This window comes from Cheilinus undulatus, linkage group 6 (genome assembly GCF_018320785.1).
Source record: "Cheilinus undulatus linkage group 6, ASM1832078v1, whole genome shotgun sequence".
Classification (NCBI taxonomy): domain Eukaryota; kingdom Metazoa; phylum Chordata; class Actinopteri; order Labriformes; family Labridae; genus Cheilinus; species Cheilinus undulatus.
The window spans coordinates 47684623-47712487 of NC_054870.1; the positions used below are offsets into that span (position 1 = coordinate 47684623).

The following is a 27865-nucleotide window of genomic DNA, read 5'->3' on the forward strand; positions in this document are numbered from 1 at the left end:
CCTGTGTGACTATTGTGAAGCCTACAGCCTAAACACTGATATCAAGTGGTGAAATCGCTCATAACACCAGATAATATAACAGTGGATGGCGGAAATGATCTCCGCTCATGGAAAACAACAGGTATTGATCATGGAGAACACAGTGCTGACTCCAAATTTCTGGTCAAATCCTCAACTCTTTGTCACCTTCCGGGTTATCACGTCTTTTGGAGCTATCACTATGACAGACGTATTCTATGGAGGACTTTACACCTAGTAGGGGTTAGGTGTAAGATTTAAGTTATAACTTACGCCTACATTGAAACTATCACAGCTGGTGCAACACCTTATATGTTAGGAGAGTGTAAATGCCATCCTAAGTAAGAACTTATGTTCAAACTAGGCTGCGTTTGAACTTGCACACAGCTGGTGCAAATCATAGCTGACCACAACCCCATTGAACACTTGTGGGATCAACTTGGGTGTGCTGTTTAAACCAGAGTGACCAACACAACCACACTGGCTGTCTTGTGACAAATGCTGGTTGAAAAATGGGATGCCATCCCACAGCAGTGTGTGACCAGGCTGGTGACCAGCACGAGGAGGAGGTGCCAAGTGGCAGTGTATGGTTCTTCCATACGCTACTGAGGGTCCTGCTTGTTAGGTCGTTTTCACACCTGATAGTCCGGGGGACTCGGTCCATTTTGGAACAGAAATGGCAACACTGTTGCACTTTCCTTTGGTTTGGTTCACATTCACATGCTCTCTTGGTTAAGCGGACCAAACCGTCTGAACACCTACAACCTCTGCCCACTAGGGGCGCTGTCGCCACAAACAAACAGTGACTAAGAAGAACAGAAGGCATAGAAGAAGACGAAACTCCTTCCACCGGTCTTTTCTTCCACATAAACAATGAAAAAACACAGAATTTACACTGTCTTGTGGTTTCTGCTCTTGCATTGCGGTATTATGAGCAGCCAGCAAGGTGGTGAGCTGTCCAGCATGTCGTCCTTTACATGAGACGAATAAATCAGCACAGACTACGACGTGTTGCCATGGCTACCCAGATGCCAAGCGAGGTACCGACATGTATTTGAGTGTATCAAATCACATATAAATACGTATATCATTACGTTTTATGCCACTTCCTGCCTTTGGTTCACAGGTTGGTCCATTTGCTTTTACACCTCTAATAAACCGCACCAGGGCTCATTTGGAAGCGGACCAAGACCCCCTGTTTTCAAGTGGACCAGAGTCCGCTTGTTTGGTCCACACCAGAGTTCGTGTGAGCTTTCACACCACTCCAAACGAACCAGACTATCAGGGAAAACGGACCAGAGTTCGTTTAAAGCTGGTGTGAATGCGCCCTTAATATGTCATGTTTCTTCAGACTTCATCCAGTCCACCAAACAACACCAAATGATATTCAATGGCAGAGTAAGCTGTTTGGCATTGGTAGAGAAGATTTGGCAATTTTTGCATGGGCACCATCCACATTCTCAGCTCTGCTGCCCATCCCACAAATGCATGCTCCTTTAAAAAGTGGCTCCATTTAAAAGGGAAATAAACAGACTTTCCAACAGTATACTGCCAAGAAGCATTTTTACAATATAGAAATAATCTACCAAACAAAAATTTCCTTACTTTTAGTGCAGAGTTTATTTCGTTCACCCATTTTGGTTGCTTTTAGCCAGATGGAGAAAAGCCTGACGTTGGTCTTTGGCCTGGATCTTTGAATTAAAACTGCTCCGGGCTAAAATTTCATAAACAGAAATGTCTTAAGCTGTGATGATGGTTGCACTTCGTTACGGCAACATGCATTGTGAAAAGGCATTTCCAACACTTCTAATGTGGAGCTGCTTGAAGATATAATATAACTTGTGTTTGAAATTCTTTTTTCAGTGAATGCTTTAACAGCTTTAATTTGCAGCAACTCTTAAAAGTCAAAGTTCAATGTCTAATGGGGGCAGAAACTACATAATTTCTTTTTAGTTCTGTATAAGATGGTGAATTATGTCAGTTCCATGTTGCAAAAAGCTACATTTAGTCCTTTCAAGTAAAGCAAACTGTGTATTTGAGTTAACTTATGACAAATTCTTTGTAACTATTTACAGCAAAATGCTCTTTATATAATTCAGAGCTGTTTAAGGAATAACCAAACCAGCATATCACTGCACATGTCACTTCAGAACAATGACAAAATCTCATACTGTCTTTACAGGCAAAGCTACAACTACATCCTACAACAGCAGCGTCTTTTCATCCTCAGCCTCAGAGTCAAACAGAGTTGCTCCTGCAGCTCGGAGGCACAGACGTCCGAGACATTTCCATATGCACGGTGGACATGGGGAACCGCTCAGATTCTTCTTCTAGCGGGTGGCAGCGGCAGTGCAGCAGCATCTCTCTCACCTCCTGCTTAAAGTTGGAGTTGAGGAAGCCGTAGATGATGGGATTGATGCAGGTGGAGGACATGGCCAGCAGGTGGCAGAGTGAGAACAGCAGGTTGTGGTGGCAGATGGGCAGAGCCTCCTGGTTCCAGTCTGACACCACGTTGAAGATGGTGAGCGGAAGCCAGCACAGAGCGAAGGCTGTGATGAGGGCGACCAGCATGATGTTGATCCTACGGCTGTGGGTCATGCGCTGGTTCTCGGGGGCCCTGGCACGGTCCAGCATGTCTTTGCGGTGGCGAAGCCGCACAAATACTCTAACATAACAAAGCAGGACCAACAAGAGTGGACCACAGTACTGGAAAAGAAGGAGCCATGTGGTGTAAGCGAGCCTGTGCTGATGGGACGGCCAGTGTTCTAAACAGGCCTCCATATGAGGAGAAGCTGTGACATAAGAGAAGAGGGTGCGGTATGAGTTTGGAAAAGTGGATACATTTTTAAAAGTATATAAAGCAGGTGGAGAAGGAGATGAGTTAAAATAAGTCTGAGCAGATGCTTGGTGATGGGGAAAGACTACATTGGTGTAGGGCTCATTTGTGAGGAGCTGAAAGGCCAAGAAAGGTGAGGAGGTGAGTCCAGCAAGAGTCCAAATCAGAAAGATCACTATATAGGCCTGGGGAATGGTTGGTTTCCATCCAGAGGGGTTAATAATGAGCTGATGTCTTTCTAGGGCAATGAACACTAGAGACAGCACCGACACAGTCACAGAAACACACTGGATGAACGGCACCAGGCGGCACAACAGAGACCCAAACACCCAGTGATCCATGAGTGTGTATATGACAGTGAAGGGGAGGCAGAAGATGCACACCAGGATGTCAGAGAATGACAGGTTGCAGATGAAAATGCCTGTGACATTGACTTTCTCCCTGTGACGGGTGATGATGCAAATAAGGCCGATGTTCCCGACAAGCCCTAGCACCATCGTGACACTGTACAAAACCACCAGACACACGGTGAGGAGAGGCGACATGTGGCACAGCTCATCGTGCCCGAGAACAGCCAGGTCTGAGATAAACTGCGTCTTATTCTCCAGCCACTCCTGCTCCGACTCGTGACCGATTCCTCCCTCCTCCCATGGCGGCGACTGTGTCGTGGCGGAGGTGTTGAAGGGCGGAGGAAGAGCTGTCAGCGCTGGAGAAGACCGGCTTGTGTTGCCACTCAAGGACATCTCACCAGGACTACTGTGTCACCAGCCTCCAGGATCAAACTGTCCATGCCAGCCCTGTGAAAACATGCATCTGAGAAAAAGACAGAGAACAGAGGAGAACAAAGGTGATTCATGTGTGGAGCAGCTCCTACAGGTCTACAGATCTATAAGTGAAGCATTAATCCAGTTATTTTTAGAAAAGCACAGTGTGAAGGAAAGGTAGGAGGTGGATCCTGAGGCTGTGGAGCAACAAACCTTGCAGGGAAGGTGTACAATGCATGAGAACTTTTTGCTTTAAAATAGTTTAGGCAGTTATTTGGATGTGTTTTTATATGTGGTTACATTTACCTTGGACCCTAACAGCCCAGATACATTCAGATACATTCAGTTAAAATCAACCAAATATGTCATTGTTATAGGTGCAACTAATTGCTTATTTCCATCTAAAATGCATTCTTCACTGGCTGTTTGAAGATCTTAATTAACCAATTATGTCAAGACCAGATTTCACCTAGAAATCTACTTTGGTCATGAGATTTGTCACTGTCAAATGCATTTTTTTGTGGCAAGGATTTTGCCTTTATTTGGAGAGGACAGGACAGTGGATAGTGAATGAAATCAGGGAAGGAGAGAGGGAAATAGCATGCAGTAAAGGAGCCATAGGTCAGATTTGAACCTGTACTGCCTGCTTGGTAGACTAGCTCCTAGAACTGGAGTGCGACCTAACTGCTGGGCCGTCAGCGCCCCTAATGAGAACATAAAGTACGAATAAAAAAATTAGCCATGCAAAAGCTAAAAAGGCAAAAAAAAAAAAAAAAAAACAAACCCTGAGAGAGCAGTGGACTTACTTACAGGTGGTTGTGAAGTCTAATCCAGTTTCACTTATTTCATTTTGTCAATGGTGACTGTGATGCACATAAAATGTATTCACTCCCTTGGATGTTTTACCCTTTTGTTGAATTTATAAATCAATCATGGTAGATGTTATTTGGCTTTTTTGGCCAAAAACCCTCTCTTTAATGTCAAAATGAAAACAGATTTCTACAAAGTAATGTGAGTTAAACAAAAATATGTAACGTAAAATGAGTGATTGCATCAATATTTATCTCCATTGAAGTGACTTACCCTATTAGTCAGAGATTCATTAATTGGTGCTGGTAGTCTCACATTTAGTGAAATGGGGATCACCTGAGTGTAGTGAATGCGTCTCAAGTGATTGTGGTATGAAGACACCTGTGTCTAACCTGACATGCCAGATGGATGTGTTTCACACATCCATCTTGGAAAGCTTCAATAGGAAACATTTGAGGATGAACGTTCTGTCTGTCACATCTCTACGGGCCAATCAGAGCGACAAAACATGTGACGTAGTAGCTATCGAGCTGCATGTGCGTAGCTACCGAGGAATAATGTGAAACATGGTGACTATAGACATGTCAGAACTCGACTTTTGTCGTTTTTGAAAAGAAAACAACTCACTGTTGTTCTTTGTTCTTCTTTTAACAAAGAAATGTCATCAAGTTCTGATAAAACTGGAACTTTAGCAACATCCACGCTAAGCTTTCCGCCATAATTGCACCGGCTTTTTGTTGCTGCTAGTTTACGTCACGACTTTGCCGTGCCTGAAAGTACTGCCCCTCGTCGCTGATTGGTCCTTTCACTTTCTAACCAGGCCCAAACGGTTCAGATGGGAGCTTTGCAAGATGGATTCGCCAGTGAAAAACAGGGAAACAGGCGTATCTATCTGCTTTGCAAGGTTAAACTGTGTCTGGAAGGTCCAGTCACTGGTTAATCAGTATTCCTGGCTACCATTACACCGTGAAGACAAAAAAAAACACTCCAAGCAACTCAGAGAAAAGGTTATTGAAAAGTATAAGTCAGGGGATGGATCAAAAAAAAATCTGGCGCTGAACATCCCCCAGAGTTCAGTTAAATTCATCATCAAGAAATGGAAGGAGTATGGTACATGTGTAAATCTGCCATCCTCACAAACTGAGTGAGCATGCAGGAAGGAGACTAGTGAGAGACACCACCAAGACACCTATGACTACTCTGAAAGAGTTACAAGCTTCAGCAGCTGAGATGGAAGAGATTCTGCAGACAACAACTGTTGGCAGGATTCTTCACCAGTCAAGGCTTTAATGGAGAGTGGCAAAGAGAAAGCCAATGTTGAAAAAAGGCATTAAATCTGGACTAGTGTTCACCAGAGGGCTTGTGGAAGACTCCATGGTCAAGTGGAAGATGAGACCAAAATAGAGCTTTTTGGCCATCAGACAAGATGCCAAACACTGACATCACCACAAACACACCATCTCCACTGTGAAGCACGGTTGTGGCAGCATCATGCTGCGGGGATGCTTCTCAGCAGCCAGCTCTGGAAGACTTGTAAAAGTAGAGGATAAAATGAATGCAGCAAAATGTAGGAAAATCCCAGAGGACAATCATATTCAGTCAGTAAGAAAACTACAGCTTGGGAGAAGATTTATTTTCCAGCACTACAGTGACCCAAAGCACACAGCGAAAGCTACACAGAAATGGTTTAAAGACAACAAGGTGAATGTTCTGGAGTGACCGAGTCAAATCCCAGACCTCAATCAAATAGAGAATTTGTGACTGGACCGATCAACACAGACTCAGTGCTGTGACTGCAGCCAAAGGTACATCCCCAAAGTACTGACTGAAAGGGGGTGAATATTTACACAGTCATCTATTTTGCATAGCATATGTTTTTATTAAATTGGCATTACTTTGTAGAAATCTGTTTTCACTTTGACATGAAAGAGGGTTTTTTGTAAAAAAAAAAAACAAAAAACAAATCATATTGACCATGACTGATGTATAAAATCAATAAAAGGGTGAAGCATCCATTATTTTGGGAAGCAGAGATAAAATGTCTTATTTGTAAAAACTTAAAGAAGTGCTGTAAAGGAATGTTATATCTTTTTACGGCTCAAAAAAATGACATTAACTCTCCATTATAGAAGAGATCCATTATATTACATAATCCCTTGCTCGCCCAGGTCTTAAAACCATTGTCCTTCCACCCAGGTAAGAATTTGCTGTTACCCCAGAAAGGTGTGAAACCTGAGAGTGGTGGAGGTCAACCAAAGTATTTCTGGGCCTCAAACCGAATAAGTATAGTGTTTTTAAGAAAGGGGTTCTTTGTTTGTTTACTTAACCTTTTTTTTTCAGCTGAATACATGTAGCTGTTAACTGGTAATCCCTGGGTGGAGCAGGATTCAATCTTTACCCATGCTGGTGGATCATTTTTGTTAAAATAGCACATTGTTGCTCTTAACTGAGCTGCCCAATAGCACCAGTGCAGGTTAGGTAGGTTTAAACCACCAAAATAATTCATTCACTCAGCCTTCCCTATCAAAGCTTGAAGAGTTCACTTTGAAGCATGTTTTTGGTCGTCGCCAAATGTCTTTGTTGTACAAAATGATCGTAGACAGTTCCCCAGAATCATCAGAGGATAAACATCAAAGTTGGAGTGTAGATCTTCAGGAGGAAATTTCAGATGAAGAATGGGCGAAAGTTTGTCTGAAGGCTCAGACACAAACAATTAATACCTGTTTCAAATTGATACAATATAACTGGATTTTTAGAACATACATACACCATCAAAGTTAAACCACTTCAACCACAATGTGCCAGACACATGCTTCAAATGCAGTTATGTAAAAGGAACACTTTTACATTGCCTATGGGATTGCAGAATAGTTAAAAGTTTTTGGGAGGAGGTTCTTGCTTTCATTATTAAAATAACAAATCTAAAGATCCCTTGTTTGCCAAAGCTGTGCATTTTGGGAATTCACCCAACAGGCTTTGCTCCTAATGAGGCCCAGCGTGCATCATTAGATTTATGTCTCCTACAAGCTAATAGGGCAATTGCTATGTAATGGAAAAATGTTAGTAAACCAAGCATGAATCAATATATTAAGGACCTTTCATTGACTGTTGCCATGGAGAAACTAACATATATTAAAAAAGGGAAGCCAGAAATTTTTGAAAAAATATGGGGGGGATTAATGGAGTTTCTTAAATCTAAAAAGTGGTAGTACTCAGCAATTGCTGTTGGAGCCGATGGTTTATAGTAACCTATGTTAAACTTTGTTGGTAAAACAGAATCCCATGCATTTATCAGATTACACTATCTGTATCATCTTAGCCTTTGCTGAACGTATGTCTGTTACTACACTTATTTTCTTACATTTGTATGTATGTATTTGCCTTTATGTGTTATGGAGATGTATGTATAGATATACATCATATGAGAATATATGCTTGTCTTTGCTTAAGTGTTTATTGATTGATATTATTTTATTTTATTCATTTTGCACCTGTAAGGAATTAATGCATTTGTCAGACTGTTCATTATTTTATTAATGCCTTGTTTGTCACAATGAGACAACCCCAATAAAAAAAAAAAAAAAAAAGAAAAAAAAAGGGTGAAGCATCCAAGGGGACGACTAATGTTTATAGGCAACCATTTTCAGTTGCATTATTTTTGTGACCATACAATAGAAGAAGGGCTGTCAGGAATAGTTTTCTCTTAAATTATGGTTTTAAATAATAAAAACTGACAACTTAAAAAAAGAAACCTTTGTATTAAAAATTAGTTGCTTTTGATGCTACTGTCAAGCCATCCAGCTACGATAAAGGATTAAAACAATGGCTCAACAAAAGAATCACAGCATGGCACGCTATAGAGAAAGATGGGGAGTTATTAAGCTTTCACAACACGAAACAGAAGTTTAAACTGGACTGACATGAATTCTTCAGGTGTCTATGGACAAGAGATTATTAGGAAATCAAAAGACACCCCTCCAAAGAGTATGGTTTGATCACGGTTTTACTATCAATCCATAAGGGAATTAAAATAAGAATTACATCTGACCTGTATAAATTATTTATTTTAGCAAGCATTCAACTCAGCATAACAAAGAAAAATGGGAATTTGAGTCTAATATAAAAATATCACGACTGGACATGTGGAAAATACATCAAACATCCACTAAATTAAAGATATGGAGGAAGTTCTCTGAAAATTTGCATCAATTTTTTTTATCACTCCGAAGGTGAAGAGTAAACATTTAAATGAAAGTGAACCATGCTGGAGAGAATGTGGAGTATTACATGTAGACCATTAACACATGCTTTGGAAATGTCATCAAAATGTTAGTTTTTTTGGTAAAATTGTCCACAGTTTCATGAAACTCTTTATGTGTAATTTGAACTCATCTGAGGGAGCTGTGCAAATATGAGACAGATAGAGTAAAAATATTGTTGATAGCTGCAAAAAAAAATCTGTCATGAGGAAGTAAAGCTGGGTTGAGCCTCTTGCTCGGGATTGACAATCGAGACATTGGAGGAAATCTTCATGATGGAAACCTGACGAATCGTTTAAGATTGCAGGAAGCACAAATGGAAGACAAGTGAGAGAAATGGACATTAGTCAGGATGAGATGCAGTGACATTACAACAAGAAGATGATACTGGAGTTCTAACTCCCAGTAATGCCTTTAATGTTGTTTTATTTTATTCTATGCTATTTCTCATTTTTAATGCCTTCATGTTCATCTGTGGGCAGTACGTGTTCGTGTTGCATTTTGCATTGTTGTGCTGTCATTGATAAGAGTGAATGATGTTCAGTTTGGATACAGACCTGCTTTTATAAGATCAAAGATTGTGGCATCTTAACCCCAGAAAGAAATAACTTGTTATGGATTGAAAAGGAAATAAGAGAACAGTGAAAAGGTAAATGTTTGATATCAAAACACAGGTGACTTTTGACTTGTCCACTTAATTGTCTTAGTTTTAAAGTAAAACATTCCTGGATCCAGATGGTGATCCGGATCACTCCCAAAATCTAATTCGCAGATTACTCCCTCCCCGGTGAGATGGAGACCTGGTGAGGCAAAGCATTGGCTTCGCTACGTGTGGACTGTCATGGCGGAAGCAACCATGGTCTCACCGGATGACTGAAAGTCACGGCAGAGGGTGAATATTCCTCTATTCCTCCCAGCATTGTGAGTATTCTCGCTACATTCGCTGTCTTCTCTCTGTTACACTCCGACTCGTCTCCTCGACCTGGCATACGTCTTTCAAACCCTATAAAGTCCAAAACTTTGAATAGAAACACATCCAGAAATGCTGCTGGGATTGAAGTTACTCATGTCTGCCATCTGCTGGTGTAAAGTGGTAACAGCACAGACCTCCACCATTAGCCCTATCTCGCAATAGTAAAGAATCTTTTAAAAAATTCCTGGATCCAGATGGTGATCCGGATCAGTCCCAAAATCTAATCAGTTCTTTCTTATGCCATTTCTGCCATTTCTTGAAAATTTCATGAAAATTCATCCGTGACTTTTTGAGTTATGTTGCTAACAAACTAACAAACAAACTAACAAAGAAACCCACCCGATCACATAACCTCCTAGGCGGAGGTAATAAGACATGAGGGAGCGATGGTGGGCATCACTGTGCCTGCAGGGAGACATTACATTGGCTCAACCAAAGTGCACTGAAAAGGGACAATAAAGCATGCAATTACTGTGATATTGAAAATTAATGCACTGATTATGGGCTTTGCAATTGATGCATTAATTCTTACAGGTTAAGGCAGAAACCTATTTCTTAGGCTTGGGCTGTAATGTGGTCTAAATACGTATGTTAGATTTTTGAATATTCATACCATATGCTACAATGATGGCCAAAATCATTCAAAGTCTACTCAACAGAAACATGTGAACTGGAAAAGTTCAAGCATATCTTCCATGGTGGACAAAGGCCAGTGTAGAAGTCTCATTCTTTCCAGTGGCCACCAGGTGGAGACTACTGTCTGAAATGGAAGTATGTTTGTTAGAAACCAGAGGAAAAAATGCTCCTACTTCTTAGTTAGCTTGTATCAGTAAACATATTGAGTCTCTGGTGTCAGCCATTAGTGTCTTCTCTAATACAGCAGGATGTTCATGTTGTTGATTAGAGTTAACCGGGATAAGGATGTAACAGTATGTTATTAATATGTTGTCCAAGCTCAGAATGCTTACAAACCACTTGGTTGGCTACGTCCATCTCTCTTACATTATAAGTCCGTGGAAGCATCACCCACATGTTCTGTTTTTAGCCGATTGATGGCCGTGAGGTCAGTATAAAAAGTTTAATTTGCCAAGAAATATCAAGTGTCATCCAGTAGTCATTAAACACTGCAAAAATATTCATGTTACTGAATCCTTCAGACTTATGTCTGTCCCTGACTTACACTTTAGTGTCAAGCTTAAGGAGGTTTCCTGAACAGTAATTACGGACTATTTGTCTCAGTAAACCAGGGATGGAAATGCTGCTTAGAGCATCAAATCATTTCCTTGGCTCATATGATAATAAAATGCAAGCTGTTAAACTGAAAATATAATATTTCCATAAAATACAGGGTTGCAGTGTCTGTGGCAATCCTTTATCTTAATGTTTCAGTGAAATGTTTTACATTAATGATGGATTGCAGCAAAGGCTGTTAAAATAAAGGGTTGATTTCATTCGTTCATTGGGAAAAATGAAGCCTTAAAGATTTACATTAATCAAACATAGCTGTCATAAAATGCTCTGAGGCTGTACATCAAAATTCCTCTTGAGCTAATGTCCCTGAGAGGTGATTTGTCATCTCTTGACTTCTTTAGTGCGATCTCTATCATTCAACTGAAATTTTCATCTTAAATTAAATTCAACCTTTTACTGAGTGTTCAATGTTCAAACCATTTCATGAAATTTCCATCTACTGAGCTTTTTATTTGTGGAAATGAGCAGATGTACTCTAAAACTTCAAATGCAAACCAAGGCTTCAGTCAATGAAATAACTTTACCTATAGGGGGTTATGGCACTCTCTGGCAACCTTACTGTATTTAAACACCTGTTATATATATTTTTTATGTCCTGATGAAGACTTAGCTGAGTCAGAACCAATAGACACATCAGAGAGCCTCTGATTTTCATTGAAAACCTCCAGTTTTCAATGTGGACTATGAAAAGAACCTGGACAGTCCTGTAAGTACAGTGCATATTTGTCACACTTAGATATTTCACATCATCAAACATATTTGAATATTATTGATAAGGTAACCTGAGTTAATAAAAAAAAAGATTTCATTTATTAAGAGGAAAAAAGCCATCCAAACCTACCTGGTTCTATGTGAAAAAGACCCCCTCCCCTTCAAAGGCTTTAGGACTCCAGTGAGAGCCATTACCCACAAATGGAGAAAACTTGGAACAGTGGTGAACCTTCTCAGGAATGGCCGGCCTACCAAAAATACTTCAAAACGGCATCAACATCTCATCCAGGAGGCCACAAAAGACCCCAGAACAACAGCTAAAGACCTGCAGGTCTCATTTGACTCAGTTAAGGTCAGAGTTTATGATTCAACAATAAGAAAGAGACTGGGCAACATGGCATCCATGGAGGAGTTCTAGGCAGAAAATCACTGCTGGGGAAATTATTCTGTGGACACAAAAGTCGAACTTTTGGTGTTAACCAACACAGCATTTCATAAGTAGGAAATCATACCAACAGTCAAACATGTGATGGTCTGGACCAGGACCTGGACCTCTTGCTGTAATTGATGGAACCATGAATTCTGCTCTCTAAAACAAAGTCCTGAAGGAGAATGTCTGACAGTAACCTCAGACAGTGATCCCAAACACACTAGCAAGTCCACCTCTGCATGGCTGAGAAAAATCTAAATGAAGGTTTTGGAGTGGCCTGGTCAAGTCCAAACTTAAATCCAATGGAGATGCTGTCGCTTTTTTGCAATTTTGATCACAGTCCTGGTTCATTTACATTTTTTTTAAATGTTTTGACCCTGTGAAACACTCACTTAATTCTATCTGCAATGACCCTGCCTTCATTCGGGATAGGCGCCCTGTAAGGCCAGTCTTTTATCCTTTTCAAACAAGACATGTTCACCGCAAAGATGGAGACATAACTGTGGATTTGCACCAGAGAAAGTTTTCAACTGTGTATACATGTAGGATATTGATGAAAAGAATTAAATTAGTAATTACTAATGTAAAGTTCCCAGCCCATCTCTGCCAACCTGCTAGAGAGAAGGAGAGAGCTGTGTTAATATAATCACAGATGAGTGCTGCTCTATGGAGCCGTGTAAACACACCAGAATGTCAGCTGTTTAAAGGATGCACTCTAGTAGAGCTGCACAGTTAATTGACTTTTAATTGATGACTTCCCACTATCAAAGAAACATGATTGACGGTAATTGCTTTCATTTATAATGTGTGCTCCATCCACAGAGAACTCCATGTGGTCCTCTAACAGAGAAATATAAAGAAATATGTAAGCCTGTTTACGTGATGCTAGATTGTACATTATGTTGTTTATTCTTTATCTGACACACACAGATGCTCACACCCACATGTAAACGCTAAATTTTGTGATCACTGTATTAATAAACGTCATTAATTTGACCAAAGTTGTGCAGCCCTTCATACTTCTGTGAAAACTTCACAGGAGCGATTAAAAAAAGGGTAATTTTTCTACTTTTTTAAACCCACAGTCTAATTCAACACTACATACAGAACTCTAATTGAGTCTGCCTTTATCTGTCAAAATGTGCAACAACATGGGGGCACGGATGGCCTGGTGGTTAGGGGCACTCCCCATGTGCACGGGTTTGCGTCCAGCCTGTGGCGCTTTGCCGCATGTCTCTCCCCAGCTCTTTCATCCCTGTTTCTGATTCTGTTCTCCTCTATCCATAGAGGCATAAAGGGCCTTGTATTTTTTTTTTAAAAAGTGTACTAACATGAAGGAACTTACTTTTACTTAAAGCTGAGATGCACAATATGGAATTTTTGCTGTTATCTGTTGTGCTTTTATTTCTAAAGTCATTTTAGCTGATACTGTTGTTGATACCAATATGCATCTTTTTAATGTTAAGAATACCAAACCTCTTGCATAATTAAATCGAGCTGTTCCTCTTATTGTGACGGTCTATTTGTTATAGAAACACATAAGACAATGCAAGCAACACTTGATTCAGTAAATGACAGATGACATCTTTTTCAAATACCATCAATAATGAAAAACTCAATAAGGAAAAAAGTCAATTATTAGGATTACATGTTTGTTGTATGTAAAATGTATTTTAACAGCAGCACTAAGCTTCTTCTGCCTTTATGATAGTTACAAACAGCACAGCAACAACCTGGGGACTGCTGACATTTACCACACATATGTAGGCTGAAAATACCAGAAATGAACTGATAATTAAATTTATAAGCAAAAAACTCATGATACAGAATTATAATATTGTGCATCCCTAATTTGAACTTAAATAACATAACAATTTAGCTCATGTCAATTTCTTAATCACTTTTTTTTGGTGTTAGATTCCAAGTTTGCCGACATTTCCTCCCATGTTTGACCATGAACACATCCATCTGTCCTTTGTCTTCTGCTTATCCGAGTTTGGCAGCAGGCTAAGCAAGTCAACCCAGACATCTCTGTCCCCAGTAACATTTCCAGCTCCTCCTGGGGGATTCTGAGGCGTTCCTAGGCTAGATGAGATATCTAATCCCTCTGGTGAGCACCAGTTTTATCAGAACTTGATAACATTTCTTCATTAAAAGAAGAACAAAGAACAGCAGTGAGTTGTTTTATTTTCAAAAACGACAAAAGTCGTGTACTGACGTCTACAGTCACTGTGGTTCGGGTTATGCAGTTCTCTATGGAGCTTCTCCTCGGTAGCAGCTGCGTCACATGTTTTGTTGCTCTGATTGGCCTGTAAAGTTGTGACAGGCAGAACATTCATCCAATCACCCTCTGAGTTTTTTTTTTAAAGGCTGTGCCCTTTCCCAAACACTGTCTATGGAAGGCTGTACAGATGGATATGTGAAACAAATCCATATGGTGTGTCAGGTTATTCTGGTTAAGCTCCCTCTTCAACGTCTGCAATACTGTAGATGCTGCACCGATCCGCCTGTTGATCTTGCGGCCCCTTCTACCCTCATCAGTAGCGAACAAGACCCACAGGTACTCAACCTCCTCACTTCACCATGAGCAAAGATCAAACTTTATCTCATTTCTTCCCTGTAAGAAATCTTTTTTTGATCCAGCAAATATATTCAGGATGGCAGCAACTGACTGACATTTGTTCATGATGCATCATTTTAACCTGACACACCAGACAGACTGTTTCAAATTCCATTGCATGGCTATATTTCATATTCATCAGGGAAACCTCCAATTTAAAGCGTTTGGGAAGGGCAGGACTTACACACTAGCAGAAGCCTTTGCTATCAGCATTTAGTACGCCTAATCTCTGCCTGTAGCTACCGCCTCGTACTCCAATTCTTTTACTTAAGTAGATTTTAACTGGAGTTACTGTCCGTTTACTTGAATACTTTCTCCATCTCTGCAGGCTAGGGTGCATGCTTAACCTGTTTTTTTTCTGTCTGGCTGCTTTTTCTCCTTCTTTTTTTCTGTATTTGTCATGACGTGAGGCAACAGCAGGCTGGGACTCGATCTTAAATTAGGATGGGCTTTTTCACACAACTAAATGAAATGGTTACCATATGGGAAACATTAAAACAGTGTCAGTCATTTCTATTAAGCTTAGCTGCAGCTGCACAGAGGATTTCTGGTGCTTGATCTCTATAATGACTCTTTTCTTTCTCAATCCCTGTTTAGATCTCAGACGTGTCAGTCCCCACCCTCAGATGAGTCCTCCAGTCAGGTTTCAGGACTGAACATAATAGCTTAATGACAATAAAATTACTGAGCATACATCTGAGTGGAGACTTCTTCTTCTCATGCAAACAATACGTCAAAAAATAAAAGGGCACGACTTTGTCAGGGTCCTATAAATGGATTCTCACTCTCTCTCCTGAACTCTCTTTGTGCCATCTAGAAACAGAGCCTGTCATTCTCCATTAAGCGCGCTCTCACTTAGCTTCACACTGCATCATTTCTAACCTGCTCTGGCAGTGTGTTGAGTGAGCTGCAGGCAGGGTGGCACAGCACCGATCATCCTTTGTTCATGAGGGAGAGAAAAGTGTAATGTCACCAGTAAGCAGCTGCAAGAGAGCGGAGGAACCACAACAACCAGCTGAAAAAAGGGAGAAATGGCCAATTAGTGGGCCGATCTGAACCTGTCACGTTACAATGAAGGAGCCGGCATGTCGCTGTGATCGTCCCCTTCGCAGCAAAACGTCTGCAGATAGGGTTCATTGTGACCTGGTGCATTGTATTCTTCTTTTCTGCCTCACTGAAGTGTCCTTCATCTCTGAGAAAACCTTAAACGTCAGTTTCTTTGAACCAGATTCACCGCAGTTTTCATGTTTTTATGTTTTCTGAAAATATAAAACCATTGTTTTTCCATTTAGTCACTTTTTAATCCACATTGTCGACATTTTTCTGAGCAAGATGGCCTAACATTATCTTTCTCCTCAAAATTCCCTCTGCAGTATCTCGAGATAATAGTGTGATGATTCCTTTTAGAACTTTAGATTTTGGCAATCATGACAACATTACAACCAAGATTGAATGATTACTGTATCACATGACATTTTGCACTAGTTTTTGTCTGTAGGTTTTGTCATGTCAGGTAAATAAACACACTCTCCCTTCCTTTACAACACTTACTCAGCTCTCACCTCAATTCAGGTGAGGAGCAGAGGGAGCCAGTGAACTCACTCCGGTTAGTTTGAAAAATAAAAGAGCTTAAGAGGCAGAATAGTACCCGACAATTGTACTCGAGTAAAAGTACAGTTACTCTGGTTAAAGTTTACCTGAATAGAAGTAAAAGTACTGGTCTATAAATTTATGCAAGTCTTTTAAAATTTACTCAAAGTACTGAGTAGATACCCAAGGGTCTTTCACAGGGAAATATACCCTGTTCTTAATGTGCAGTAACAACTAGAAACTAAAGCTGCAAGCTGCACTGAAGGGCCCTCGCACCCCAGCTCATTTCAACAGGGTTTTTTGTAGGTCTGGTGATGATCCATATGCAGATCAAGAATCATAAGCCTAAGCTGAGAAGTGTGTGAGGGCAGAATGTTTAAAGGTGTTTTAAAGGACAAAATCAAAATTCAGATGAGGAAATGATCAGTTAGCAGAAGGGGGCGCTGTGACATAGCGATGAAATTGATGCATAAATGTATTCAGAGTTAAAGTGTGATCATCCCTGTTAAGTTTGGTGATGATTGACATAAGCACTGTAGAGTTACATGGACTCAAAATAGTTTGCACACGTCCAAAAAATGGAATAAAGTTTTCTCAACTTTGCGCTCCATTCACAGCCCAGCCCTATGGTGAAAACTCACACTTTGCACAACTTTAGAGCTCCGTCTTGTCTAAAATAGCCACAAAAATCAGGAGACAATCTGATGAAATCTGTAGGTGGAGATCCATCAGATGTGACAAAAGTGATTCTGCCCAAAACAGCCAGTAACGGCCAAACATGACCTCAGACTGTTTGTAGTGTGTTTCATGTACTTAGTAGAGGATGATCCCAGGTGACTTGTTATTTTGTCTAGATTCGATACATATGTGCACTGATTTTCATGCATGTTGCTCTTACCCATCCCCATATGTCACACTTGAGGCCCCTGTGGGGCCCATGTCCAATGGACTTGCACGATTCCACCAAAACACAAAAATTTCCCCTTTGGCACAATTTTCTGGAAGGTTTTGGGGACTTTTTGGGCATGTCAAGGGCCCAAAATAAGCCGTAAGTGTTGGAAAAATAATATCTACAGTAAGAACACACACAGATACTAAGGCTTGGGCCCTAAATATGCACCCCCAACTAGGGCTGAATGATTCTGGAAAATAATCTAATTGTAATTTTTTCCCCCCAGTATTGCAATTGCGATTTGATATTATTCCATAACTTTCTTCTATTCCTAAACAACGGCTAAATAATCCTTTAAAAGTGTCTAATTCTGATGATTTTGACTTGTATTACAAATTGGATATGAAATTTTGCATTGAAGGGTTTTTGTCATTCTTATATTTAATAAGAAAAAGTACAAAAATGAAGAAGGTAGGATTTTTTGTAGTCTGTTCTAAAACTAGAAAAGCACTCGGAGAGCGCAGACCTCCGCCATTAGCCCTATCTCCCAATAGTGAAGAACCCTTCAAAAAATTCCTGGATCTGTCCCCATGTGCCCCCCACAACAGCATTCACCGATTAGTCCCTCCCTGGTGGGGTGGAAACACAGTGAGGCAAAGCACTGGCTTTGCTATGTGTGCCAACAGATGCACCCGTGGGCTCACCGGAAGTCATGGCAGAGGGTGAATATTCCTCTATTCCTCCCAGCATTGTAAGTATTCTCGCTACAATTCGCTGTCTTTCTCTCTGTTATGCTACGACTCGTGTCCTCAACCGGGTGTGCGTCTTTCAAACTCTATAAACTCCAAAACTTTGAATAGAAACACACCCAAAAAGTGCTGTACCAAAAACTGCTGCTGGGATTGAAGTCACTCATGTCCGCCATCTCCTGGTGTAAAGTGGTAACAGCGCAGACCTCCACCATTTGCCCTTTCTCCCAATAGTACAGAATCCTTTAAAAAATTCCTGAATCCAGTCAGTGATCCAGATCAGTCCCAAAATCTAATCAGTTCTTCCTCATGCCATTTCTGACATTTCCAGAAAATGTCATGAAAATCCATCCACAACTTTTTGAATTATGTTGCTAGCAAACGGACAAACGAACAAATAAACCCACCCGATCACATAACCTCCTTGGCGGAGGTAATAAATGGCACCTGAATGATTGCATGATATGTCATGCATAACATCTCTGCTGCCAAAAAAATGTTTAAAACTGGTATTATGACAAAAATTTCAGGTCTTGCCAACAATACCCAAAGATGTGCTGTAGAGAAGTCATCACAAAGGAGTCCAGCTGACGCATCTGGCCATCAGCGTCCAGGCCTCACAGGAGTATAGTACGACCAGGAGAACCAAGGACTGAAAGACTGACTCCCACCTTGCCCCATGTGCAAGTCCAAGTCTGCAGTTGATCTCAGCCTCACAGTTAGATCGTTTTATAACACTGTGTAGGAAGATAAACTGCCCCACAACTCCCACGCTCTGTCAAGGCCCACCCCCAGAGAGGCTGACCCCCTGAAAATCCCAGGAAATAGACCCTCTCTCCTTCTGGGTAACATTTGCCTCCTGGGTCTTGCTCTGATCAGCTTTGGAGCAGATGAAAAAAGTTTGGTGCAGGTTCTAGCATGTTCATACAAATAGGCATTATTGTCTAATCATTTAAGTTAAATGCCCCTGGTATTTTGGTTTAAAACTTGCTTTAATTTGGGATGTGCACCTACATAGGCCCCACAAATTCTGCTGCAAAGATCTGTTTTTTAATCATGTATTTTCTTTTTCAGAGAAATCAGAGAAATGAGGATGCTAACAGGAACAGAAAGTTTCAAGTTTTTGATTACATGTTAATTAAAATAACTACAGATTGGCAAGACTGACCGGATGGACAGCTGCAAGTTTCCTCCATCTCATTATTTCTTCTGTTTTACTGGATTAAAATCCATGTACACGCCTCACGCCTGTGCTTTGTTACAGACAGCTCTGAGTGAGAAAGACTGCCTCCTTTACTTGAAATTTCTCTGGGGATTAATAAAGAATGGAGTGATATATCTGTCGATTTTCTCCTTATTAGTGTTATGACTTATGACAACACAATTGCATTTCATTCCTTGCATTTTACTGTAAAATATCTTTAGACAATGCATGGGAAGAAGACTTTGGTGAGATACACTATATTGCCAAAAGTATTCGCTCACCTGCCTTTACTCTCATATGAACTTAAGTGACATCCCATTCTTAATCCATAGGGTTTAATATGACGTCGGTCCACCCTTTGCAGCTATAACAGCTTCAACTCTTCTGGGAAGGCTTTCCACAAGTTTTAGGAGTGTGTTTATGGGAATGTTTGAACATTCTTCCAGAGGCAGATTTGTGAGGTCCCACACTGATGTTGGACGAGAAGGCCTGGCTCTCAGTCTCTGCTCTAATTCATCCCAAAGGTGTTCTAATGGGTTGAGGTCAGGACTCTGTGCAGGCCAGTCAAGTTCATCCACACCAAACTCTCTCATCCATGTCTTTATGGACCTTGCTTTGTGCACTGGTGCACAGTCATGTTGGAACAGAAGGGGCCATCCCCAAACTGTTCCCATACAGTTGGGAGCATGGAATTGTCCAAAATCTCTTGGTATGCTGAAGCATTCAGAGTTCCTTTCACTGGAACTAAGGGGCCAAGCCCAGCTCCTGAAAAACAACCCCACATCATAATCCCCCCTCCACCAAACTTTACACTTGGCACAATGCAGTCAGACAAGTACCATTCTCCTGGCAACCTCCAAACCCAGACTCATCCATCAGATTGCCAGATGGAGAAGTGCGATTCGTCATTCTAGAGAAGGTGTCTCTACTGATCTAGATTCCAGTGGCGGCGTGCTTTACACCACTGCATCCAACGCGTTGCATTGAACTTGGTGATGTATGGCTTGGATGCAGCTGCTTAGCCATGGAAACCCATTCCATGAAGCTCTCTGTGCACTGTTCTTGAGCTAATCTGAAGGCCACATGAAGTTTGAAGGTCTGTAGTGATTGACTGCAGAAAGTTGGTGACCTCTGCACACTATGCGCCTCAACATCCGTTGACCCGCTCTGTCATTTTACGTGGCCTACCACTTCGTGGCTGAGTTGCTGAAGTTCCCAGTCGCTTCCACTTTGTTATAATACTGCTGACAGTTGACTGTGGAATATTTAGGAGTGAGGAAATTTCACAACTGGACTTGTTGCACAGGTGGCGTCCTATCACAGCACCACACTGGAATTCACTAAGCTTCTGAGAGCGACCCATTCTTTCACAAATGTTCGCACAAACACTCTGCATGCCTAGGTGCTTGTGGCCATGAAAGTGATTGGAACACCTGATTTTAATTACTTTGATGGGTGAGTGAATACTTTTGGCAATGTAGTGTAGGTGTGGGCACCTGCAGGACTGATCTGCTTTTGCTTGTAATGAAGTTCAGATACAAAACTAGAAATGTGTTTATATAAATGCATGGATTGGATGCATATGAATTACAGGAATTAAAAAGAAAAATAATCCTCTAAATTGCCTTCTATGCATTTCAGTTCAAAAATTCATTTTAGAGTCACTTCTCCTATTTGATCACATTTTAAAAATTACCGTATTTCCTTCATACCATTAGAACCAATTTTCATTACAGTTTCCATCTACTTGTCATTTTTAATTAATGTTCCACAAATGTCCTCAATACCAAGTCTTTATGTTGCCGTTCTTGCATGCTCAGTCTCTGGGACTATTCGACTCATTTCTCCCCTGCTGCCTCCTGCATGTGGAGAAGCTGGCTAACAGGCGGCAGGCAGCGTAATGTGAACAACCTGGGATGATGGCTCGAGCCTCATTATTCTCTGCTGGGGCTGTCAGAGACTGAGTGGGTGAAACCTAACAAGACATTATTATCACCACAACTGTCAGCTGATGATATTTTTTCCCCCACATTTCTCCACATTTTCTCCACACAGTAAAATAAAACAGTCATGCAAATCAGGCGCATAATTCCCAGTTTTTCTTGCAAAAATTGGATGCAATTTCTGAACACTGCCGTTGTTTAAATGCATCATTTAAAATCACAAATGCAGGGCTTCTAATACATCTAGAAACCTGCAAAGACGGCTACACCATTACTAAGACACAAAAGGATATGTGCAATCAATAAACAAGAAAAAACAGGTATATAATGTCTTAAATGAGGCACTTACATGGGTGGCGAGTCAAGCAGAGTGTCTCTTTGAAGCCAAGATGACAGAAAAAACTGACAGACCAGATTCGACTTCGCTGCAATGATAGTTGAAGAAAAGAGCTGAACATCACAACAACCAGAATGTTTCTGTCAGCAGAGAGAGGAGCAGCACCGATAGTGGGTTTTTAGAGCCCTTCTGGTGCCAGAGACCCTCAGAGCTCTGAGCTCTGCTGTCACACAGTGGTGGATTTACTCAATTACATCCTAAAAAGGCACCCTTGCTGTTAAAATGTTTAAGACCGGTTGGAATGCACTGTTTTAAGGGGACTCTGAAAAAACTACATTTAACATCAAAATGTAGAGCCCTTCTTGAATAACCAGTCCCAGCGGGAAAACAAAGACATGGACTGAAGCCTGAAAGAGAAATTAAATACAACCGAGGCAGCAGAATATCTCAAAAAAGTTGGGATGGGGAAGCAAAAGGCTGGAAAAGTAACATTGCTAGTAAAAAACAGCTGAGGGTGCATTACTGGAAATAAAAAGAGCTATAAGAGAGGCAGAGTCTCTCAGAAGTAAAGATGGGCAGAGATTCACCAAGCTGTGAAAAGCTATGTCAAAAAAATTGCAGAACAACTTTAGAAAAAATGTTCCTCAAAGCAGTGTTAATTTTTTGCAGCTATTTTTAATTTAAGTCTTAGTTTTAGTCTTCAAATGAAATGCATTTTAGTTTTAGTCCCATTTTAGTCATTTCTACCCTTTTTAGTTTTAGTCTAGTTTTAGTCCCGGATTTTGAATGTCTGACGAAAACGGTTACAGTTTAGTCTAGTTTTAGTCCATAAAAATCCCTCATGTTTTAGTCTCTTCTTTTCGTCCAAGCATTTCTTTTCTTGCCTAAATCTGGTACCAAGTCATGGTAGTGTGTTCTCTGCACTCTGCCAAACCTGGGGTCTCTGCTTTCTACAGCTGAGAGGAAGAATAGATGCAGATGCATTGCATTTTGACAGATTTACCCACAGTGGAGAAATATCCCGGCTTTTGATTGTCTGACGAAAACTGTTACATTTTAGTCTAGTTTTAGTCATCTTGATGAAAACTAAACTTAGTTTTTGTCAGTTTTAGTCATCATAGATCTATTTTTGTTAGTTTTAGTGTTGTTTTTGTCATAGAAAAAAATGCTGTCGACGATTAGTTTTAGTCATAGTTTTAGCTGATGAAATTAACACTGCCTCAAAGTGAAATTGGGAAGCCTTTATGTCCCACCATCTACAGTATATAATATCATCAAAAGATTCAGAGAGTCTGGAGAAACGTCCATGCAGAAGGGACAAAGTTGAAGGTCAATACTGGATGCTTTTGATCCCTCATTTGGCCCTGCATTAAAAACAGGCATGGTTCTGTACTGGGAATCACTGCATGGGCTCATGAACACTTTTAGAAATCATCATCTGTGAGCACAGTTCACCATCCCAGCCACAAATGCAAGTTAAAGCTGTATCATGCAAAGAAGAAGCCATATGAGACCTCGACCCAGCAGTGCCTCCAACTTCCCTGGGCTGAGGCAAAATGGAAAACTGTTCTGTGGTTGGATGAATCAAAATGTGAAACACTTTAATGAACACCAAAGTTCACATGGTCTGAGATGCATTCTGCACAATTAAACAAGTGCACACAGAAAAGGAACATTAGGGGGTTGAATATAATGTCTTTCTTTTTGGCTGTAGTGCAGGAAAGATGCACTTACATTCTTTTTTTTAAATCCTTATCAGTCGGCAGCTAACAGGGCAGATAAATCAGTCAGGAAACAAGAGAGTATGTATTTCATTTGCAGGGGTGGAAAGTGACTTATTACATTTACTCAAAGTACTGTAATTACGGGGATTTTCTGTGTACTTGTCCTTTTTGAGTACAGTTCAAATCAGAGTAAATGTACTTTTACTTTGGTAAAAGATCGTGTGCTTTTACCACCTGCCAGTTAATATATTTACTTAAGTAAAAGAACAAAGTAAATTTTAAAGTTTTCTTTATGTACTGAGTAACTACTAAGGAACTGTACAATGAAATATAATCTTTCCTTTTTGACAAGAGAACAGGTCTCTGACCAGGCTGTTCAGGTAAAGCCACAACTCTGTAATAAAGTCAAATACACTGTAAAGTTGACAGTGTAAATTTAACTTATACAAAGTTCAATTTAACACTTTTAAAGTGTCTTTATTGGTCCACACTACATACAGTTTAACTACACTTTTAAAGCAGAAGAAGAAGAAGAAGAAGCACAGTGCAACCACTGCTGCCGTGAAAGTTGTAAATGATTTTGTTGAGTCCTTGGACAATAAGGAGCACTGTGTGGCGCTTTTTATTGATCTATCGAAGGCTTTTGATACTGTGGACCATGCCATTCTGAGAGATAGACTGCGCTGTATTGGTCCGTCTGAACATTCTGTTTGTTGGTTTGAAAATGATTTATCAAACAGAACACAATGTGTGCAGGCTGAGGGATTTACCCCTAAATATCTTGAAGTTAAAAATGGTGTGCCTCAAGGCTCAGTCATGGGACCGCTGTTGTTTACACTTTATGTCAACAGTGCTGGTCAAAATGTTCCCAATGCAAATGTTCATTTATATGCTGATGACACTGTCATTTATTGCTCTGCTCCTACGCAGCATATGGCTCTCTATCGCCTACAGGGGGCTTTTGATATTGTACAGGACTCTTTGCGTGAGTTTAAATTGATTCTGAATTCTGACAAAACCAAACTGATGAAGTTCTCAAACTCAAAGAGAAAATCGCTGAACCTGCCTTCTGTCACTACGTCTCAGGGCGATGTGATTGAGGTTGTGCCTTCTTATAAATATCTTGGATTCTTGATTGATGATTCTTTGACTTTTAAGCTTCACATTGAGCAACTTGTGAAGAAGTTAAAATTGCGGCTTAGATTTTATTTTAGAAATTGGTCTTGTTTTTCATTTACTGTAAAGAAAAGACTTGTTTCTGCCACTTTTATGCCTTTAATTGATTGCGGTGATGTTTTATACATGCATGCATCTTGTCAATGCCTTAAATCTTTGGATACTGTGTATCATGGGGCACTAGGGGTTTATAACAAACCTTAAGTCCTTAACTCATCATTGTACCCTGTATGAACGATTTGATTGGCCTTCTTTATCAAAGCGTAGGCTAAACCACTGGCATGTCTTTATTTATAAGGCTTTACTAAATCTGCTTCCATCATATTTGTGTGATCTTATTCATGTGAAAAGTTCTGGAAGTTACAGTCTTCGCTCTGTGACTCAGTCACAAGACATGTTTTTGCTCTCTGTTCCCAAAGTTCATCTTGAAATGGGTAAAAGGAGTTTCAGGTACGTGGCTCCTGCAGCCTGGAATCTTCTGCAGGAGACTCTATGTCTAGGGGAGCTGGTCTCTTTAAATCTTTTTAAAAGTAGATTGAAGGCACTGGCACTGAGGCACTGAGGATGAAGCTTTAAGTTGTAGATGTTTTGACCAATGACATTGTGCTCTGTGATTTGCAGTTTGTTTGTTTGACCTGTGTTTTTTTTTAACTGTAATATTTCATGTCTGTAACTCTGTTCATTGTGCTGCTGCCCTTCTTGTCCAGGACACTCTTGTAAATGAGATTTTTTATCTCAGTGAGGTTTTCCTGGTTAAATGAAATTAAATAAATAAATAAAAGAAATATTTTACAGCATGACGGGACTGCAGAACCTCTTGAAAATCATTGGCATTGGATCTGCTCTGGCAAAAAAGGCGGGAAGTGAACCTGATAGCAGGAAATGCTTACTGATGGAGAATTTTCAACTTGCATCCCTTAGGGACATCTAAGGTCACAGGTGGGGTCTCATCCTATCTTATCTTATCTTATCTTAACTCAGTGGATAACTTCACTGACTGTGCAAATGTTTCTCATATCAAAATCATCAGTCAAACAGAAACAGGAACAAAAGAATCCCAGCAGTCATCAGCTGTTTTGGGATGTAATGTGGAATCATTTTCTCTCTCTTTATGTCAGTGATCATCGACTGGCGTCCTGGGGGCCACATCAGGCCCCCCTATATCTTCCCACCCGGCCCCAAGAACATTATCAAATTCAAAACGTGCAGAGGAAAACGTCTTATAATCATAAAATAGCTGATAGTTGTGATTGAAACAATTTGATCAGGAATGACTTTATGTTTCATTCATTTTTTTAGAAATCCATCTGCCAGCCATTACTAACAAATAATATGCATACTACACACAAATTTATCAGTCCATTCTTGATAAAAACTGCTGTTGTCAAAGGAAACTTCTGGCTTCAGGTGTTTGGGAAGTGCAGTTTTCCTGCTTGGGTTGTTCATGTATCTCTACATAGCATATAAGCATCAAACCAAGTGACAGACAACATGATAGCCACAGAAATATTCAGCTCAAATATCTCAGTCATCCCTTTGTGGCTGGTTGCAATATAGCGAGTGATCTCACTATTAGAGTCTTTAAATTGCATACATTCAAAAGAAAATAAATTGAAATTAATAACATTAATAAGACCATTAAAAGTTATTTGGTTTATTTAAAAGTTTGCCGCCCAAAGAGCCCAGTTAGGAAAAAATCTTGCCCTTGTATAAATGTAATTGATGGCCCCTGCTCTGTGTGCTACTGCGCAGTCAGGGGTGGAAAGTAACATGTTACATTCACTCAAATTACAGTTTAATAGTTTTTTGGGGTTCTTGTACTTTTTAGTGTATGTTTTGAAATCAGTACTTTTGCTTCTACTTAAGTAATTGTATCCAGAGAAACAGTACTTTTATTTGAGCACTATATTGCTGTTAACCTTGCAGAGCAGATGGATGCACCCGTTTCCGTGTATCTCACTGATGAATCCATCTTTCTAAGCTCTCATCGGAACCGTTTGGGCCCAGTTAGGAAGTGACAGGGCTAATTAGCATTGAGGAGCAGTACTTTTGGGCACGCCAGAGTCGTGATGTAAGCAAGCAGCAACAAGAGGCCGTTGCAGTTATGGCAGAAGACATAAGCGTGGATGCTGCTAAAGCGCCAGTTTTATCAGAACTTCACAACATTTCTTCATTAAAAGAAGAACAAAGAACAGCAGTGAGTAATTTTCTTTTCAAAAACCACAAAAGTCATGTACTGACATGTCTACAGTCGCCATGGTTCGCGTTTGCAATTCTATACTGAGTTTACTCCTTCGGTAGGGGGGCAGCTCAGTGGCGGCTACGTCACGTGTTTTGTTGCTGATTGGCCCATGAAGATGTGACAGACAGAAGGTTCATCCAATCACTGTCCGAGTTTTCTTTTCAAAGACTCTGCCCTTTTCTAAATGCTGTCTATGAGTGGTTTTCCAGATGGATATGCCAGGTTATATTCCTGTACTTTCTCTGTCACACCCCAAAACAGCCGATGACTGGTGGGATTCCTTTGCTGATGTTTCTGGTGGATTGTTGTTTTTGTTGTGAGCCACATTTGCACCGTAAGTGACGTTTCCTCTAAGTTAGAGTTCCCACCTGTGACTTAAGGTGTCTGAAAGGGATGCATGTTGGGTATCTTCATCAGTATGCATTGCCTTGCTATGAGGTTCACTTTCTGCTTTATTCGTGCCAGAGGAGACCTACCTTGCCAAAGATCTTCAGGAGGTTCTGCAGTCCTGTCCTGTTGAAAACTATTTCTTTCAAAAGTGCAGTTAAACTGTATGTTGTGTGGACCAATAAAGACACTTTTAGTGTTAAACTTAATTCTATATGAGTTTAATTAACACTGTCAACTTTAGAGTGTATTTGACTTTATCACAGAGGTGTGACTTTGCTTAAACAACCTGGTTGGAGATTAATTCTCTTCTTGTTCTTCCCTATAAGGAAAGATCACATTTAACTGTTCAACTCCTCAGTAGCTTCTCAGTATTCAGAGTAACTGCACTTTTATTTCAGTACAATATTGTGTACTTTTTCCACCTCTGCATGTAGTGGGGGTATGAGGAACTGTAAATGAATCTTATATTTAAAAAAAGGTACCTTAAATAAGTGATGTGTATCATGTATTTTTTTCCCCATCCCATGATGATAAAAAAATTAAGTTAAAAATGCAATTTCATGAATAAAAGCACAAAAAAATCTTACCCGCAGCAATATACCCCCAAAAGACCACAGGTGCAGCCAAAGCAGCTTTCATTCCACCGAGCTCCATAATCAACTGTCTGTCCATTGTCATGTGTACAGCCTGGATCTGAAGGAACAAAAACACTGTTCAGAGGAGCTTTTAAGGCTCTTATCACATTCAGATAGTATTACTGAAGAATACTTTAGTTAGTGTATTGATGTAGTTGCGAGTACAGCTGACAGGTGTTCAGTAAAGACACATCAGCTGGACGTTGCAGTGGATTGGGAGGGACAGAAACGGACTGAGTCCAAATGTGTCCAACAGACTTACTATGGAAGGACATGAGATAATGAATTAAATCTTGTATTCCGTTTATTCC

The 27865-nt window shown here is 40.4% G+C and overlaps 1 protein-coding gene across 2 annotated transcripts; it reads right to left on the reverse strand.

The window, feature by feature from the left end:
- Positions 1-1636: 1636 nt before the first annotated feature.
- LOC121511033 (neuropeptide Y receptor type 4-2-like) lies at positions 1637-27571 on the reverse strand. 2 transcript variants are annotated; one of them, XM_041789518.1, is made up of 2 exons: positions 27507-27571; positions 1637-3667 (listed from the first exon to the last, which is right to left on the reverse strand). In XM_041789518.1, exon 2 carries the CDS (start codon positions 3595-3597, stop codon positions 2257-2259), a length of 1341 nt encoding a protein of 446 aa, XP_041645452.1. In that variant the 5' UTR covers positions 3598-3667; positions 27507-27571; the 3' UTR covers positions 1637-2256. The 2 variants fall into 2 exon arrangements, with proteins under 2 accessions (XP_041645452.1, XP_041645451.1); XM_041789517.1 differs by lacking the exon at positions 27507-27571 and adding an exon at positions 21400-21528.
- Positions 27572-27865: the final 294 nt, after the last annotated feature.

Excerpts from the sequence above, each read along its gene's own strand:
- LOC121511033 (XM_041789518.1), bottom strand. The coding sequence starts at position 3,597 with ATGTCCTTGAGTGGCAACACAAGCCGGTCTTCTCCAGCGCTGACAGCT.